Consider the following 16,828-nt stretch of genomic DNA (forward strand, 5'->3'; position numbering starts at 1 on the left):
CCCACACAACAGCCCATTACATAGCCCTATACTCTAAGATACTCCTACCCAAACTCAACCTCTCTCTAGCTTTGAGCCCACTCAATCCATGACCAATATTCCTAATCTACACCAGGCGCACGTGAAAACTTCTCACCCCATCACCTTTGTAGCCCAAATCGAGACACCCTTTCCATCACTCCATGTCCCTAAACCAGTTTGGCACCGAAGCACACTTGAACCTACTCTCCGTAAGAGCAAATCTATAAGGCAGCGGAATGCCACTATGCCTATGCAGGAATCGTAGATGGAGGTTGATTATAATGAAGAGGATTTTTTATCGATTTGCCCCGTGGAGGCTGGGGGAGAACAACCCCATGGGGAATCATGAAAGTTATCAGCTGGAACTGTAGGGGATTGGGGAGACCCCTGACAGTTCGTGCTTTACTAAATCTCTCTAAAGAAGATAAACCGGATATCTTCTTTCTGATGGAGACAAAGAGTTTTGAAATTAAAATGAGGGGTTTTTTGAAGAAATTGAGTATGAAGAATTGCTTTTCTATTCCCCCGATAGGCATCGCAAGAGGTTTAGCTATTTTATGGAATGAGCAAGTTGACATAACAGTGCTGAATGGGAATTCAAGATTTATAGATTGCCAAAAAAAAAAAAAAAAGATTCACAACTTTACAATTTTTTTGTTATTGACAATTTGTTAGGGTGGTTTTTGGATGGAAACAAATTTGGATGAACTGATTCATTTGGAAGAATTGAAGAAATATTTTGGGCTTGAAAATGTAGTAGTGGGAAATGACCTGCTGCTTAAAAGCCCTTTTGTTTTCAATTTTTTCAACTTTGAACAATCTAAATATTTGACTCATCGTTTTGTTTTTAAGGGGCAAAAAGTATGGTTACGAAGTCTGAAAAGTATGGTTACAAACAGATTTACACAAATATATATATATATATATATATATAATATAAGACTAATTAAAAAGGTGGGTGCAAAGGAATAGAATTCCCTATTATTTTCGAGAAATTATTATAATAATATTATTTTTGATAATTATTATTCCCTATTGGTTTTCTTCTTATTATTATTTGATCGGGAATTGGATCCGTGTGTTGGCAATTTGGAAATGGGAAATTGGATTAGTGAATCAATTGATGCGAATTGAGATCGATCTCAATTTTAATTGATCCGATATGGTTGATTCATGGCAAGGAACCAGCCGACGAATTTTCAGATTTGAAAGGCGGATTCAAGGTTTTGGGAGCAATTCGATTCAAGCCGATTCGGATCAGAATCAGAATCGGCAGGGATCAGTTGGATTCCTGGTTTCTGTGTTTTGAAACGCTGGGCATTATATATGCGCGTTAAATTTCCTCTGAAGCGGCTAGAGAGAGAGAGAGAGAGAGAGAGAGACGGGAGGTAGGTAAGTAGAGCAGTTTGACCTCCCTTTGTCGTCAGGAGGAGGAGGAGGAGAGGAGTAGACTCAGGAGTACTCTAGGACTGAAGCACGTACCGGGGTTCCACTCCAAAACTTTTTGAGATGAAAACCAAACAACGGAAGCAGCTCCTTTGACGGAAGATCGATCCCGTTCAATCCTTTCTCCACAGAGATCACGTTTGTCACGGCTTCCTTGTTTCCTTCCATCCTATGACCTTATTCTTTATTTTTCTTCTCTTCAGGTATGTATGCTGCTTGCTTCTTGCCTTCTCTTTTACTGGCTGTCGCTCTTTCTCTGTGGAGAATTTTTTTTTTTTTTTTTTTTTTTTTTTTTTTTTTTTTTTTTTAATTCTCTTTCCTGCTTTGATGTATGAACAATCAATCACTTGAGTAATTTATGACATATTATCCTCTTTGAAAAATTTTCGTTTCCGTTCTCTCTGCTTATCATGTATTTTGGGACTTCCAGTTATGAACTTATGATAGTTAGCTTTTTGTTTGTTATTCCTAGTATCCTATTACTCGATTTAGAATTTGAGATTCATGTTTTTCATGCTCACGCCTCACACACCTTCCTACTCAAAACTAGTAGCAACAGATTTATCTCGTCTTCTCAACGTCTAACAGGCAGGCATACAGATTGACTATGATTTACCTTAATTTCATGCATCTTGCTATATTACATGAGGGCTAAATCGGGGGTTGTTAGACTTTTAGATTCCAAATCTCTATATGTTGGTTGGGTTGTGCTTAAATGATCCAAAAAATGTATTATATATATAAAACTACGCTACTGCTGCTTCTGCTTATAGGAGTTCTGTTGAATCCTGAAGACGAATTGATTTCTTTTATTTTTCACCGTATAACAATTCCTTTCTCTGTAACTCATCGTTGTTGTTCATAGGCTTGATGTTAATTTCCCACAATTACACACACACACACACACTCATAATGCTGATTTTTGAAAACCCAATAAGAGAAAGAGAGATTGAGAAACCCCTTTTTTCTTTTTTTTCTTCCTACGAGGGCAGGGCCCGGGGGGGTGATTTCAGGGATTGTTCTTATACGTTTTCCTCTTCTTGATGCAGGAAGTTCTTCTTAATTAGTACCATTGACACAATTGAAAATGGGATGCATTTCTTCGAAAGTCATCATGACCAGATCAAATAGCTTGAAGGAAGAGATGAACCAGAGCTTTCAGAGAATGGCCAAGGGCTTTACTGTTTTGGAAGACCTATGTTTACCTAGGAATGGTGGTGACCCTGTCCTTTCCCTGGTGTGCAGTGCTCACAACGTAGTAGCTGGAAAACTCCATATTAGGAACTTGACATTGCATTCTGATAGAGACATGCGATCACCTCCCGAGGCTATGAGTCCAGAGATCATCCATACATGGGATTTGATGGCAGGCCTGGAAGAAGAACAAGATGATGATGAAGGAAAACAACAACAATCACCACCAAGAGTTGAGACAGCTGCTAGTGTAGGCAAACGATCTAAGAGCTTCCACTGGTCCCCAGAATTTGCATTGCACACCAAACCGAACTTCAATGGGACCGAAGTAATTATACGGAGTAGAAGCTTCAACACAGTGCAAGAGTTTGATGAAATGCTAGAAAGGAATTGGATGCCAAAAGCAGTACTTGAAGCCCAAAAGTCCCAAGATTTGGTCGCAAACATTAAAGTACAACATCTGGATGCCTATGGTTCAAAATTGAAGGAATATGAGGATGCTAATGAGAATGGTGTTGCAGTTTATGGAAAGGAAGAAAGTCACTTGCGGCAGGACATCAATTCAGTCAAGGAACTGAATGTGATTGAAGAAAAAGAAATCGTGGAAGTCGATAAGCCTAGACATCGACAAAATAATGAGGCTGCTATGGACATGTTAGTGAATTCTACTAGTTCAAATTATACGATTAAGACGATCGATATGAAGGGGAATGCAATGACTGAAAGCAGGGGCGGCTTGAGAGGAAAGGTTATGGGAAAAGGGCTAACAACACTGGAAATTCCAACTGAAAATATTGATTTCCTTGCAGCTAGCAGAAGTCTCAAGGAGTGGCTTAATGTGGGAGGGCAATTATTCTCTCCCGGAGCTTATGTCACTCCTAAATTTGGTCCTTTACCAAGTAATTCAGTGGATGATAATCAATGCAATGAGGACTCTGTCTTTGACCAAGAAATTGTGACGGCATTTGAAGAAGCAATGCAACAGCTACAATCAGAGGAAGAATGCATTCTTTTTTTTGGGGAAAAAGAAAAATATAATTAAATAGGAGAAAATAATTACAACCTTTGGTAGACCTTCCCGCATGCATCATCACGTAAAAGGACGATCAGATCAGCAGGAAGGTTTGAGAGATCAAAAATAGTCTCCTGAGGAGATTGATTTCACGAACATGATGCGAAAAAACACAGTGCTGAAAATTCGCATAAAGCTCAAAGATATCATCAGGAAGTGCTAGAGTGAACCAGGAGGGCGAAACTTCCCAATAATCATCTGAACAACAGCCAGAGAGTCTGAACGGGGCCGGGGCCGAGGCCAAGAGAAAAACTGAAACGAGTGAGAAAGAAACTCCGGTTTGATTTTCCATCGGTGAAAAAACTCCTTAGTGGATGAGGAACTCGCAGTTCTGATCTGTAGTTGACAGAAACGACCTCTGGTATCGCTAACAATTCGATGAAAAAGCTCATCCACATTGGTAGCCTCCGTTTTGAAGATACAATTGTTGCGCTCACACCAGATTCGATAGACCACTGTAGAGAAGCAGAATCTCTGAACAGAGGAAACTGTAGAGTTCCCCTTAACATTCTGATAGAGCCAAGAAACTTCTTCAGACCATGAAGGCAAAGTATATCTCTGAAAACCACAAAGCCGCAACAACCAATGCCAAATTTCCGAAGAGTATGGACATTTGAAAAATAGATGGTCAAGGTCTTCTACATCCACGTTGCATAAGACACATCTAATGTCCACCACCAAACCCCATGAGGCCAATTGGGCTTTGGTAGGGAGTCGTTGACGAACCGCTAGCCAAGTAATGAAGGCAAAAAGCAGATGAAAGTAGCGAAACCCTATCAAAGGATGCCAATTCACCATAGCACGTAGACGCCAAATAGCGTTCCATGCCGAACTAATAGAGAGTAGCCCAGAGGTGGAAGGAGTCCAAACCGTCTGATCCATGGAAAGCCGAGGGTGAGAACGAGTATTTGCGATCTCTATCCATCTATTTAAGATAAGGGATCCTGGTGACCATCATCCCATACACCATTCTCAGAGAGGAGCGTTGAAACCATCTCATAAGGGTTGCGACCCAATGCTTCAATGATAAGAGACCCATCCGAAGATAATGGACCATTTGGCAACCAAGGATCATACCATACTAATGTATTGTGACCAGTGTGAATTAGACTTTTAGAACAGGTCATAGCAATATTTCGAGTTGACAAAATTGCATTAAAGGTTTGAAAGTATACAGTGGAAGGAGGAAGAGACCACATCAAGTGGCGGCACAACCATCGGCATCGAACAAAGCACGACCAATTGGATGACACATTAGTCGCAATGTTCCACAGATGCCTCATTAAAACAGCGGAGTTCCAGTCACAAAGACACCGCAACCCCAACCCACCTTCTTCCTTAGGAATACAAACCAAACTCCATGCCACCTTGTAAGAGCCAGTGGTAGCATGACCCCACCAAAGAAAGCGAGCCATAATGTGCTCTAGTTGATCGAGAGTGCCCTTGGGGAGCTTAAAACATTCAACCAGTAAGCAATCGTACCCGTAAGCACAGATTGAATGAGAGTGAGGCGCCCTACGTATGACAAAGCTTTGGCCTTCCAGGAGGAAAGTCTTGCCTCAACCTTAGAGATCAACTCATTATCTCATGAGACGTAAGAGATCATGAGTGGAGAGGAACTCCCAAATACCGGATTGGCAGCTGACCAGGTAAAATACCAATAATCTGGCTAAGCCAATTCTGGAGAGTAGTAGAGCAGTTTGCAAAATAGATGGCAGATTTGCCTTTATTGATGGAAAGACCCGAGATGGCTGAAAATCTGGAAAGAAGCGTGTCCAACTAGGAGGCAGAAACGACATCAACCTTCCCAAAGACAAATAAGTCATCAGCAAAACAAACAGAGGAGATCTCGGTTTTTTCACAAAACTGATGATACCGAAAAGCCCCAGACTTGTCTGGAAAGAAGCGTGTCCAACTAGGAGGCAGAAACGACATCAACCTTCCCAAAGACAAATAAGTCATCAGCAAAACAAACAGAGGAGATCTCGGTTTTTTCACAAAACTGATGATACCGAAAAGCCCCAGACTTGGCTGCTGCCATAGCAAGTCGAAGAAGACCTGAAGAACAATGTTGAACAAAAAGGGGGACATAGGGCAGCCTTGTCTCAATCCTCTGTTGGCATAGAATCGGTGTGATTGCGCTCCATTTAAAAAAATGACAAAGCCAGGATTAGTAATGGAAGGAACCACCCAATTGATAAATTGAGAAGGGAAATTTAGGCGATTCAAAAGAGTGAAAAGAAAACTCCACTAGACAGAATCATACGCCTTACGCAGATCTAACTTGGCTGCAAAGCGAGGCATCCATTTATTAAGATGATAATCATGGAGCAAGTCTTGGTAGAGAAGAATGTTATCGTAAATCTGTCAACCCTCAGTGAAAGCTGATTGATTGATCCCCACCAGTTTGTGTAATACGAGCTTTAGGCGGGTTGCTAGTAATTTAGCAGTGAACCGATAAATAAGGGAACTAACCACTATTGGTCTGTAGTCAGAGAACGTATTCTGATGGTCACCCTTAGGGATTAGCGTCAATCGGGATAGCTTGACTTGATCAGGAAGCCATGGGTTGTTGAAAAAATCCAGAATTGCATTGCTAACATCATGCCCCGTAATAGCCCAAGTAGCCTTATAGAAACATGCACCAAAACCGTCCGTACCTGGGGCACTATTTTTCTCTGCTGCGAAGATGACCTTCTTGATCTCATCCATAGAAAAGGCTTGAGAAAGTAATTCCTTCTCATGCCAAGACAGAGATCTATCAATGGGAAGATCGAAATTACCACAAACAACCTGAGGGGTATTCATGAAGGCTGCAGAAAAATAAGACACTACCTCATCCCTAATCTCCTCATCATTAGACAACATAACCCTGAAAGAAGATTGAATAGCGGAGATCGAGTTACGAGCATGCCTAATCTTCAGTGATCAGTGAAAAAATTCTGAATTTCTATCCCCTTCATGTAAGAACTTAATACGAGCCCGTTGGCGGATCTCCGATTCCCTGGCATACAATAAATCCTGAAGCTTTTGAACTAATAGCCGCTCCTGAATCACAACATCATCATCATCATCAGGATTCCCTTGGAGAATGGATTGGGCACGATCCACATCACCTTTGAGAGACTCAATTTGCAAATAAAGCAAATGGAAAATCGTTATACTCCACAATTTGAGAGCCACTTTCAACTTCTTGAGCTTTGAGAGGAGAATAAACATGGGGGTTCCAAAAATCGGCTAAGACCAAATTTCCCATACCTTGGGTAAAAAATCGAGGTGAGAGACCCAATGATTATAGAAGTAGAACTGCCTACCACGTCTTCGAAGAAGGTCTCCCAACTTGACAACCATGGAACTATGATCTGAAATACCAGGGTTCGAGAAATGAGTGAGAGAACGGGAATTCATCACCCCATAATTGGTTCACAAGAACATGGTCAATTTTGGATTTAATATGATCAGCACCAAGACCCTTGTTGTTCCAGGTATATTTACAGCCAGTCCACTTGAGATCAAATAAACCATAATCAACTAGGCAGTCAGCAAGGGGTCTTGTTACCCGAAGGAGAACCGGCCTACCCCCCCCCCTCTTCTCATCTGGGTATTTAATAGAATTAAAGTCACCCATAACCACCCAAGGATGGGAGGTATCAGAGCTGATGCGCCGGAGATCATCCCATAGAGCCTCCCTCTCAAGAGCAAAATTTTCCCCGTACACCACAGACACAAGAAAAGCATTGTGGCTATCCTTAAAACAAACCTGAGCATGAATGATTTGGGGAGAGACATGCAAGATGTGAACCGAGACGAGGTCCTCATCCCATACTAGCATGAATGTATTTGGGGAGATACAGTGGAAGAATGCATTCTTAGACAAATTATGAAGAATTTTGAGGAATGTAGCTCAAAGGAGAACGAAGTGGATGCAGATACCCCAATTGACATATGAGACTTAAACAAGGACTGAAGATTGAAAGAAAATCAAGAATGTAAAATGGAACAGTTCCCTTGGTGCATGTACTCATATATAAGAATATGAATTTAAGCTTTAAGGCAAAGGTATGCATTCTAGCTTGGAATAGATTCTGGGTCTAGAATGCATTTTGAAATAGAAAAATAGAGAAGAATTGGGCTTCAGAATGCGTTCTAGACTTAGAATCTGCATTCCAAACACAGGCAAAGTAATAATATATAAGAGTGGATACAGGGACCAGTCCCATTCCTGAGAAGTGATCATCACATTTTGTTGGTTGGTTGTGATGCCGTTCTTGAATCATAGAGAATGCCAAACCCCTCTCCTTGATCGCTTGATCCATACCAAATCAGGAGGAATAGGGTGGGCGTCATTGGATTGCGTGAGCTCCAAAGAAACTGGAGGACAAATTAGATTGGGTCATCTCATAATATACTGATCAATTCTTTAGCTGTATCTAAAATCCAGTACGTACCCAATTCCCAAGTAGATCTATCGAGGTTTGACTCTGTAAGTCCAGGAAGAAGAGAGCCAAAACTTTGGGGATCCAAGTTGAAGAAGGAAGAATGATCAGAGCAAAGTATTTGGGGTTGAGTTATCTTAGCCCATATTACATATCTGGTTCACTAATAATGAATCTTCATCCTTCACCCTTATATCTAATGAGTAATAATGCCAGGTTCTGATCACATAATTATGGGGCATTTATTTGGTAATTAATTTTTGGTTATGCCGAAATTTCACTAATTTAGTAACTTTTGAATTTCTAATTAGAATCCCAAACTTAACCCATCTAACTTAAAAAAAAAAAGTATATACGCCAATGTGGCCGATCTATTCACTTATGAATATTTCAATTAAGGGGCTCTCGAATGGCAAGGCAAGGAGGGGAGGTGCACAGAATTTTCACTGATGTGGATCGACTACAAAAGTCGTGGCTGAAGGAGAATTTTTTGAAGTGACCTTGGCCTACTTTTTCTGTAAGGATTGAACTAGACTACTTACTGGAAAAAAAAAAAAAATATGTACAAAGTGGAGATATGACATTAGGAGCAATTAAACTTAAGGCCTATAGGACTATGCAGGACAAATGCCGTTTTGAAAATTTTCTCTAATATGTTTTAATCTATTTTGTTTCGAAAAAAAAAAAAAAAAAAGGGCTCTCGAGGTATCGTATATGCCTATTACATAAGCCCTTTTTATTTTTTATTTTTTTGATTAAAACAATTAGAGAGAGAGAGAGCGAGGACTTTCATTATGACTGGCGGTGTTAAGTTTTGTTGATGATTGGGCACTAGGTGAGATGTTGCTTGATTTGCTCAAAGTTTGACAGCTTGATGTGTTGGGTACCTTCTTATGTGGAGGGGGATCCGCATGCATGTTGCGACGGTTTAAAAAACTACCACACTTCTATTTAGGATTGTCAAAACCTAACTCAAATCGGTAAAAACCAGCCAAATTGTACAAAATCAAAGTTTTACCAGGTTAGTTTCGGTTTGAGATATTATGATTCCAAACCAAATTGAAAAGTACCAAAAACCAAAATCGGTACAAATCTCTAATCAAAATTGAAACCAACTGGTAAGAAACCAAAACCAACATAAAAATCAGGTTTTTTTTTTTCCATTATTTTGTATAAACTTGCATGGTAAACCGAACTCGATTAAAAATCAATACAGGAAATCGAAGACAAATCAAAATCAAATCGAACCAAAATCGAAACCAAACCAAAATCGATATTTCTTTATTGGTTTGATTTGGTTTCATCATTGCCACACCGAAATAGACTCAATCCATACTGAAATCGGATCAAACTGATCAATTGACACCTCTGTTTTTCTCTCACACTCTCATTTCCATTTTAAAAAAAAAGGCGACAATGATCTCATTCTCTCTTTTTCTCTCATTTTCGTTTTTCTGTTTTTGAAGCCTAAGCAATCCATGAGAACTCAAATATGAGAATTCTCATCGTAAAACAATATTTTTGGTGCTTAGTTCTTGATTGTAGTGACGAGGTGGTGGTGTATTCTTTATCCATGGAAGCAGGAAATGTGACAGTTCTTTTTCTACTTGCCATTGTCAGTATTGAGGTGAGAGTATTATTGTTCTTGTGATTCCATTTTATTATTTAATGAACATTATAATTATATTATTTATATAATGAAAGTTTAATCTAGACTAAGTCCCATAGTTTTTAGCATTTACATTGGAAGAGTTTTCCATGTTAAAAATGGATGTCTCTTATTGTGATTTGGTTTGATTAATTTATTTAGGCTATGTTTGGTTGGAAGGGGAATTAAAGGGAAGGGAAGTGAAATTTTTATACTTAAAAGAGAAACATATGCAATCATTATTTCATGTGACTTTAACATTAATTTCAAATCATTCCATATTTGGTAATAAAATTTCACTGTACTTTGTATCCAAAACCCTTTGCTATAATATGTAAAATAAAAATTACATGTAAAATATATTATTACTAAATATGACTAAAAAATTCAAGTAGTTTTCACAATCACATGGGATAATGATTATAAACATTACTTTTTAAAATATGAAAATTTCATTTTTCTTTCCTTTTAAATTTCCATTGCAACCAAACGGAGCCTATGGAAAAGAACTATTCCAACATGATGAGGGTTGTGGTTGTTGCAGAGATAAAGGAAATTGTAATAAAAAAACAAAAAACAGGAGAAGATGACGCAGGTAAGACTGATGCTAGGGACATTCTTCGATCCAATTTTCCGTCTCTCTTTCTCCTCTTTGACTCCGTCTTCGTACAAATTAAATCAATTTCCAAATGATCTAAGTTTTTGTTCACGGTTTCCCTTTTATCTTAACCTCTGGCCACGGTACACTTCCTTCAATATCATTACTTTCAGTTGCGAGGACTTGGAGAGAAACAAAAGGAAAGCTCTAAAAATCACTAGAGAAAGACAATGATTTGTAGAGTACATACTTGTTTTTGGGAATGGACTTGGAAATGTTTTGCCTATCCTCCCCGATGTGTTTTCCGGTGAAGTTTGCTGCTGCCTAGGAATTGGGACTTGGGATTTGAAAAAGAGAGAGAGAGAGAGGGTAACATTGGAAGAAAAAGAAAAAGATAACAGAGTCAAGTCTTCATAGAGGCAGTGGGATAGGGCATGACTCAAATAAAGACCATATGTGATCTGGAGGCTGGACAACTTCTCTCGTAACCCTAATGACATTTGTCTTCTCCTCGTGGTGATGATATATAGGTAATAATTGTAAGATTTATGTATAACCTGAAAAGAAAAGCAAAAGAAATCTGAGGCCCTCTTTGGTATAATTTCATTTTTATTTTTACCTAATTAACAAAAATCATTAATGAAAACCTTTTTCTATCAAAACATTAAAATGGTTTGGTAACTACTTGAGAAAAATGGTTTTTTTATGAGAAATAGTTTGGTATCTCTATGTATAGAATTATTTTTTGAATAAATGAGTGAAGAGATTCCCTTCACAAATCTGCTTTATAATTATCTTTCTCCACTTTGGACTGAATAAGAGGGGACAAGGGGTTTGGATTACTAATTACAAAGCAAATGGCTACTTAACCCCTCCATATTGAGACTTTAAGTACATGCTTATTAAAGTTCAAAGCAAAAATAACTAAAAATCAATTTTGGCCAAAACACATATATGACTCTTGATCTCTTTTTTATTATTATGTTCTATCAATTTTTTTTAAATAGAAACCAACTCCATAAATGATACCAAATGCATCCAAAATCATTTTCGTGAACAAAAGTAAAAAAGAAAAATGATACCAAAGAGGGCCTGAGGCAATTTATAATTAGAAGAGTAATTGGGGCGACCATTCAAATTTATAGGATCAAAGGAAGTTCAATAGGATCAAAGGAAGTTCAAAGAAAATGCCACCATCAAGGCAATTGCCGTTCACGAAGAATTCCTCGTGTGTGGGCCAATCATCTACCTTGTAGGGATTCATCTTCCCATGTTCTCATAAATGTTTATATAAATATTTGAGTAATTTACATTCCCTTCCCATGTACTTTTCTCTTATTATATCCTTCTCCCCTGTATTTTTAGAAATTATATCATCCTCCCTTATAGTATGTTAGATCTTACAAGTAGACTCATTCCATTAAATTTATACCGTTAAATTTGAAAAAGAGATGAATTGAAATGGGCAATGGGCCTTCACGATGAAAAATAGATGAATTAAAATGATTGATGCTGGTCTTTCTTCTATGTGTGAGAGAAATTTCAAAACAAAGAGTAGGTCCAAAGATGAAGAAAAGAGAAGGAAATATATATAGCTGCCACAAGGGTAAATCAGTCATTTTACATGCTAGTTTAACACTGTCAGTCACCAATGGGATGATTGAAAGAATCTTCAAATTATGGGGGAGGGAATTGGAATTTATGAAAGTATGTGGCGGGAAATTGCTATTAGGTCATAATCCAGGAGAGGGGAATGTAATTTCCTAAAAAAAAAAAAAAAATGGCTTCAATATACCTAGGGGTGTCAACGGTTCAGTTCGGCCTGATTTTAGTCTAGGTTGAATCGGTTTCGGTGTGGAGATGGTGAAACCGAAACCTAACCAATAAGGATATTTCAGTTTCGGTTTGGCTCCGATTGTGCTTCGGTTTCTTGTGTCGGTTTGTAATTTGGTTGGTTTCAGTTTTTGTTACTAGTTTGGGTATGATTTTCCATACAAAACTATACAAATCTTGATTTTTTTGGTGATTTTTGGGCTGTTTTAGGGTTTTTATCAGTTTGATTCGGTTTCGATCCGGTTTTTGAATCGGTTTCGGTTTGGTTTCGGGTTCAATCGGTTTCCGGTGCGGTTGGATTTGTTAAGGGGGTTACAATATGCCAAACCGAAACCAACCCAATAAGGCTTTGGTTCAATTTGGTCCGAGTTCAATCAGCTCGGTCCGGGGTGGTTTTTCCGGTTTGGTTTAGGTATTGACACCTTTAAATATACCATATGTCAAATTCAATCATTTACTTTCCTATGTATTGCATTTGGCATGTATTCTTATGTATGTTTTTCTTTTGTTTAGGTAAGATTATGTTTGGCCATGCACATTTATTAACACTCTTGATTATAATGATTATAATGAGATGATTTCTTGTTTTTCAATGCTCTATCTTGGGGTAAGAGAACGCTAACCGCTTGTGTGGCCAATGCATTAGTAAGTAGACCAAATGGAGAGTGTACGGAGACATCTTCAATGCATGAGGTGGGGAGTAGTGTTGTTTTTCTTTAGCCCGACTATGTCTAGGCGAAGTAGGTGCATTCTTTTTCCATTTATTTTGTCACATGACGAACATTGAAACATGACATATGAAGGGATCTCGTGGTCTACTGATTCACAAAATTCAATTAATCCCATGTTCCATTTGGTAGAAGTAAGCACCAACCGTGAATTGGTTATGTGGACCATCAAATCAGAAAACTTTCTATTCACATATAAGGAGAAAGGGATTATTTAGTCGTTCACCCCTATGACCAGACAAAAGGAGACACAGAATGACCACATCACCCCTGTTGGATTCCTAATGCATGCTCCCATTGGCCTTGCTTTGGCATAGGCCATGCAATCAAGTAACATGCAATCAGGTAACGATCTCCTCTCCCTACATACAAAATACCATATATGTTACGGATAAAAATGAAACAAGAGAAAAAAATATATGTATTAGAAAATGATATCTCTAGGGATGCTTTTTGATGCATTCAAGATTATGGTTTCAAGTATCGGTACTGTATTGGTTGTATCGGCCATATTGTATTAATATTGACTGAGACCGATCCTCGATCCTTGACTGACCCGAATTGATTATCCATATCGTTTCAGGGTTAAAACAGAAAAATTTGTACTTTTTCAAGAAAAGTAAAGGCAAAACCGACCGATACACGCTGATCCAATTCAATCTGAATCAATATCAGTATGATAGATACCAATACCAATACCAATACGGATACCATCCCCTATATCCATGCTCACGATTACATTGGTCTTCTCGCACGTGCAGAACCGTAGTCCCCTCATAAGAAACACTAACCATAGAAACAAATACACCGCGTGTGTGTATTGGTATCTCCCACGCCACCCTCATGGATTGAGCCAAATCCGGCGATGGAGGCTCACAAGTCGCAATTCATTTACTGAGGCCCACGTGGCCAAGAGAGATGTTGGAACTTGGAACGAAAGAGAGAGGGCGTCCACTACCGCCACCGGAGTGTGTGCATCATTTTCTTTCCAAATAATAAATAATAGGGAAAAGAGAGGAGAATTTTCTTCCCTATTCAGTAAGTTCTCGGGGGCTTCAAAGCTTGCAAATCTGAGGTTCCAAAGTTACAAAGTTCCAAACCCAAGTTTAGGGTTTTTAGTGCCACTCTACTTTCTTTGACCATTTTTAAATCTCAAAACTTATCTGCTGCGTAAACAAGGACGGGAAAAAACAGAAAAAAAAGGTAGGAGGCTCCTTTCCCTTTCTATGTTTCTATTTTTCGCGGAATCTCCTCTCTCTGTGACACTACATCAATATCTAACTCCATTCTCTACATCCGATTTATATTTCCTGGGTTTCTTTGAAGGGAATTTATCATATTATTTATGTTGAAATTGTTGTCTTATTCTGATTTTCACGTTTTTGTGAACAAATATGAATTTCCTTAAGAAGGATTTCCAATCATCTAGATTTAGCTTAATGGCTGTTGTTCCTGTCTGAATTTGCTCGATTCAGCCATGATTTTTAATTATGAATGCTCTTAAGTATTAATCTTTGGTTTTGGTAATTGGGATGGAGGAGCAGTGGGAGATGCTTTGGAGAGAGAGAGAGAGATGTAGAGATCATGATCAGGCAATGGGTGGCCGATGAAAGTCTCTTCGCATTGAAAGAGTAGTACGAGAGAGAGAAGTGGTAAGTGGTTGACCTTTTTCACCTTGTGCTAGATTTAGTGATGGATTTGTTGGAAGGTGAGTGTTCAGAACTTAAATCTGCAAAGGACAAGGAGGAAGCCCCAGAAAAGACGACGGTGCCGTGTTTCGATGGGATTGAGGCAGAGAATAATGGGTCTTGTGGTAATGAGGTTGTGGGTATCGGCCATGGAGAACGTGTGGAGATTAAGACCTCGGCGGAGGAGCGGAATCAGCCGAATGGGAAAGCAATCGGAATTGGACTTGAGATGCAGCCAGTGGAGCCTCAGCAACCTTCGAATTCCTCTGCCACAATTGATTCTTCTCCACCATTACCCCCATCGGGAGTTACCGCACCTACGCCAACGACTCCAACGACAACCTCCAAAGGTTATGGTCTGAAGAAATGGAGGAGGATACGCAGAGATTTCCCAAAGGACGGAAGCAGCAGTCCAGATTTCAATAGGATCTTGAAGAGGGGACTTTCCATCGCTGCAGAACCTACGAGACCTCGAGACCCATCTGCTGAGATCAAGCCTAGGAGCGAGGGATCTATTGCCTCTGTTAATTCATCTGTTAAGAGCCCCCCATCTTTTTCAAGTGTTCCTGCTGTCAAGGGCTCGACTTTGGATTCAAGATTGGCGGTCGGATCAACTGTTCCGGTCTGTACAGATTCTGAGAACAGCGAGGACCGGAGTAGCAAATCCTCCACGGCGGCCAGTGCCCCCACATTGAGCTACGATGTGCCCCTATTCGTTGGAGCATCCTCCTCCTCACGAGACAAGTGCAAGATCAAGAATATGAGTGGGAAGATTTCAGCTGGTGCTGCTCAGAAGGCTCAACAGGGGAAAAGTAGGATTGAGACAAGTAAGAAGTCTAGAGCAGAAAGGTTTAAAATTGAGAAGGAAAACTCGTATTCCAGCCTGGAATCCGACTCCAGAAGCTCCAATGTCCTATTTGTGCAGATGGATAGCTTCTCTGGGATTGGTAATGGTAGACAGAGTGAGAAGTCATGTAATTATGACGGAGAGAACAGCGATGGAGCCCATGTAAGTGAGATGCGGTCTAATGATGAAGTTGGGATGGATTATGGGAAAGAAAATGGGGTGGTAATCGAAGATGTTTCACAGGATGATGTAGCTGCTGATATGCCTTCGGAAGTGAGGGAAGAAGAAACTGATAACCATCAGTCCACAACAGATCGGGATCCTTTGATTGATTTAATTCTTCCGCTGCAGTCAGTGCAGGAATCACTTGAAAGAGGTAGATCTTCCTCTCTTTGCCTGCTATTTTTACTCCATTTCCCCGTTTCTGAAATCTGAAGTTATTCGTTGTTTTTCTATTTCTTAATGCTTTGCTGCCATGCCATCCGTGCTTTCATATCATTATGCATTTTACAGTGAATGAGTCAGTATGCACTTTTGTTTGTCAGTGTTTTGCTTTAAGTTTTATCTATGTTTTAAGGTAAAATTTTCTCCAGTGTCCAAGGATTAAAGTATCGGTATCGGTCGCCGTATCGATAGGCCAAAATTAAGATACGTATCGAAGGGTATCGTATCGAATCGGAGATACACTAAGATACGCTAAAGATATATACCTAAATGGATAGGAAACATTTTTTTAAACACTTTTGCATAAAGAATTTGTTAAAAAAAGCTATTGATAACATGTATTATGCATAAACACTAAATTGAGGGTATCGTACTAAGAATTCAAGGTTTGTAGTTGTCCCATAAATGTAAAGTCCTTGTTCTCAACCTTGATTTCCACTTTAGTTAGAGAGAAATAGGGCTGACAACAACTTTGGAACAAAAACCCTTCAAAAAATCGTGTTTTTTTGAAAAATTACCCATCTTGGCCATTATATGACCGTAGCGCACTGTATCGGTACATACCGATACGTACCGATACTCACCGATACGTATCGATACTCACCGATACGTATCGATACTCACCGATACGTACCGATACTCACCGATACGTGTCGATATATACATACCGATACTCACCGATACGTACCAATACATACCGAAACGTATATTTTACCTCAATTTTATATTTTCCATAAAATCGTATCGAGGCATATCGTATCGTATCGATGTGTATTGGTGGTATATTGATGCATATCGGTATGTATTGTAGGATATATATCGATACGAAAGGATTTTAAAAATTCCATGTATCGTATCGGTGTGTATCGTATC

General features: G+C 39.2%; 2 protein-coding genes across 8 annotated transcripts in view; one reads left to right on the forward strand and one right to left on the reverse strand.

Annotated features, from left to right (window-relative positions):
• Positions 1-16,828, reverse strand: part of LOC122059593 (protein DOUBLE-STRAND BREAK FORMATION) — a 131,802-nt gene that overhangs the window by 35,350 nt on the left and 79,624 nt on the right. The gene's annotated exons all lie outside the window — the stretch shown is intronic.
• The window catches only part of LOC122059590 (WPP domain-interacting protein 1-like), a 10,896-nt gene continuing 8,019 nt past the window's right edge, over positions 13,952-16,828 (forward strand). The window contains exons 1-2 of one of the 4 annotated variants that reach the window (XM_042622465.1): positions 13,952-14,179; positions 14,521-15,887. In XM_042622465.1, coding sequence (XP_042478399.1) covers positions 14,669-15,887 — 1,219 coding nt within the window. In that variant the 5' untranslated portion in view covers positions 13,952-14,179; positions 14,521-14,668. The other 3 variants (XM_042622467.1, XM_042622464.1, XM_042622466.1) reach the window with 3 other exon arrangements.

Source organism: Macadamia integrifolia, chromosome 13 (genome assembly GCF_013358625.1).
Source record: "Macadamia integrifolia cultivar HAES 741 chromosome 13, SCU_Mint_v3, whole genome shotgun sequence".
NCBI lineage: Eukaryota > Viridiplantae > Streptophyta > Magnoliopsida > Proteales > Proteaceae > Macadamia > Macadamia integrifolia.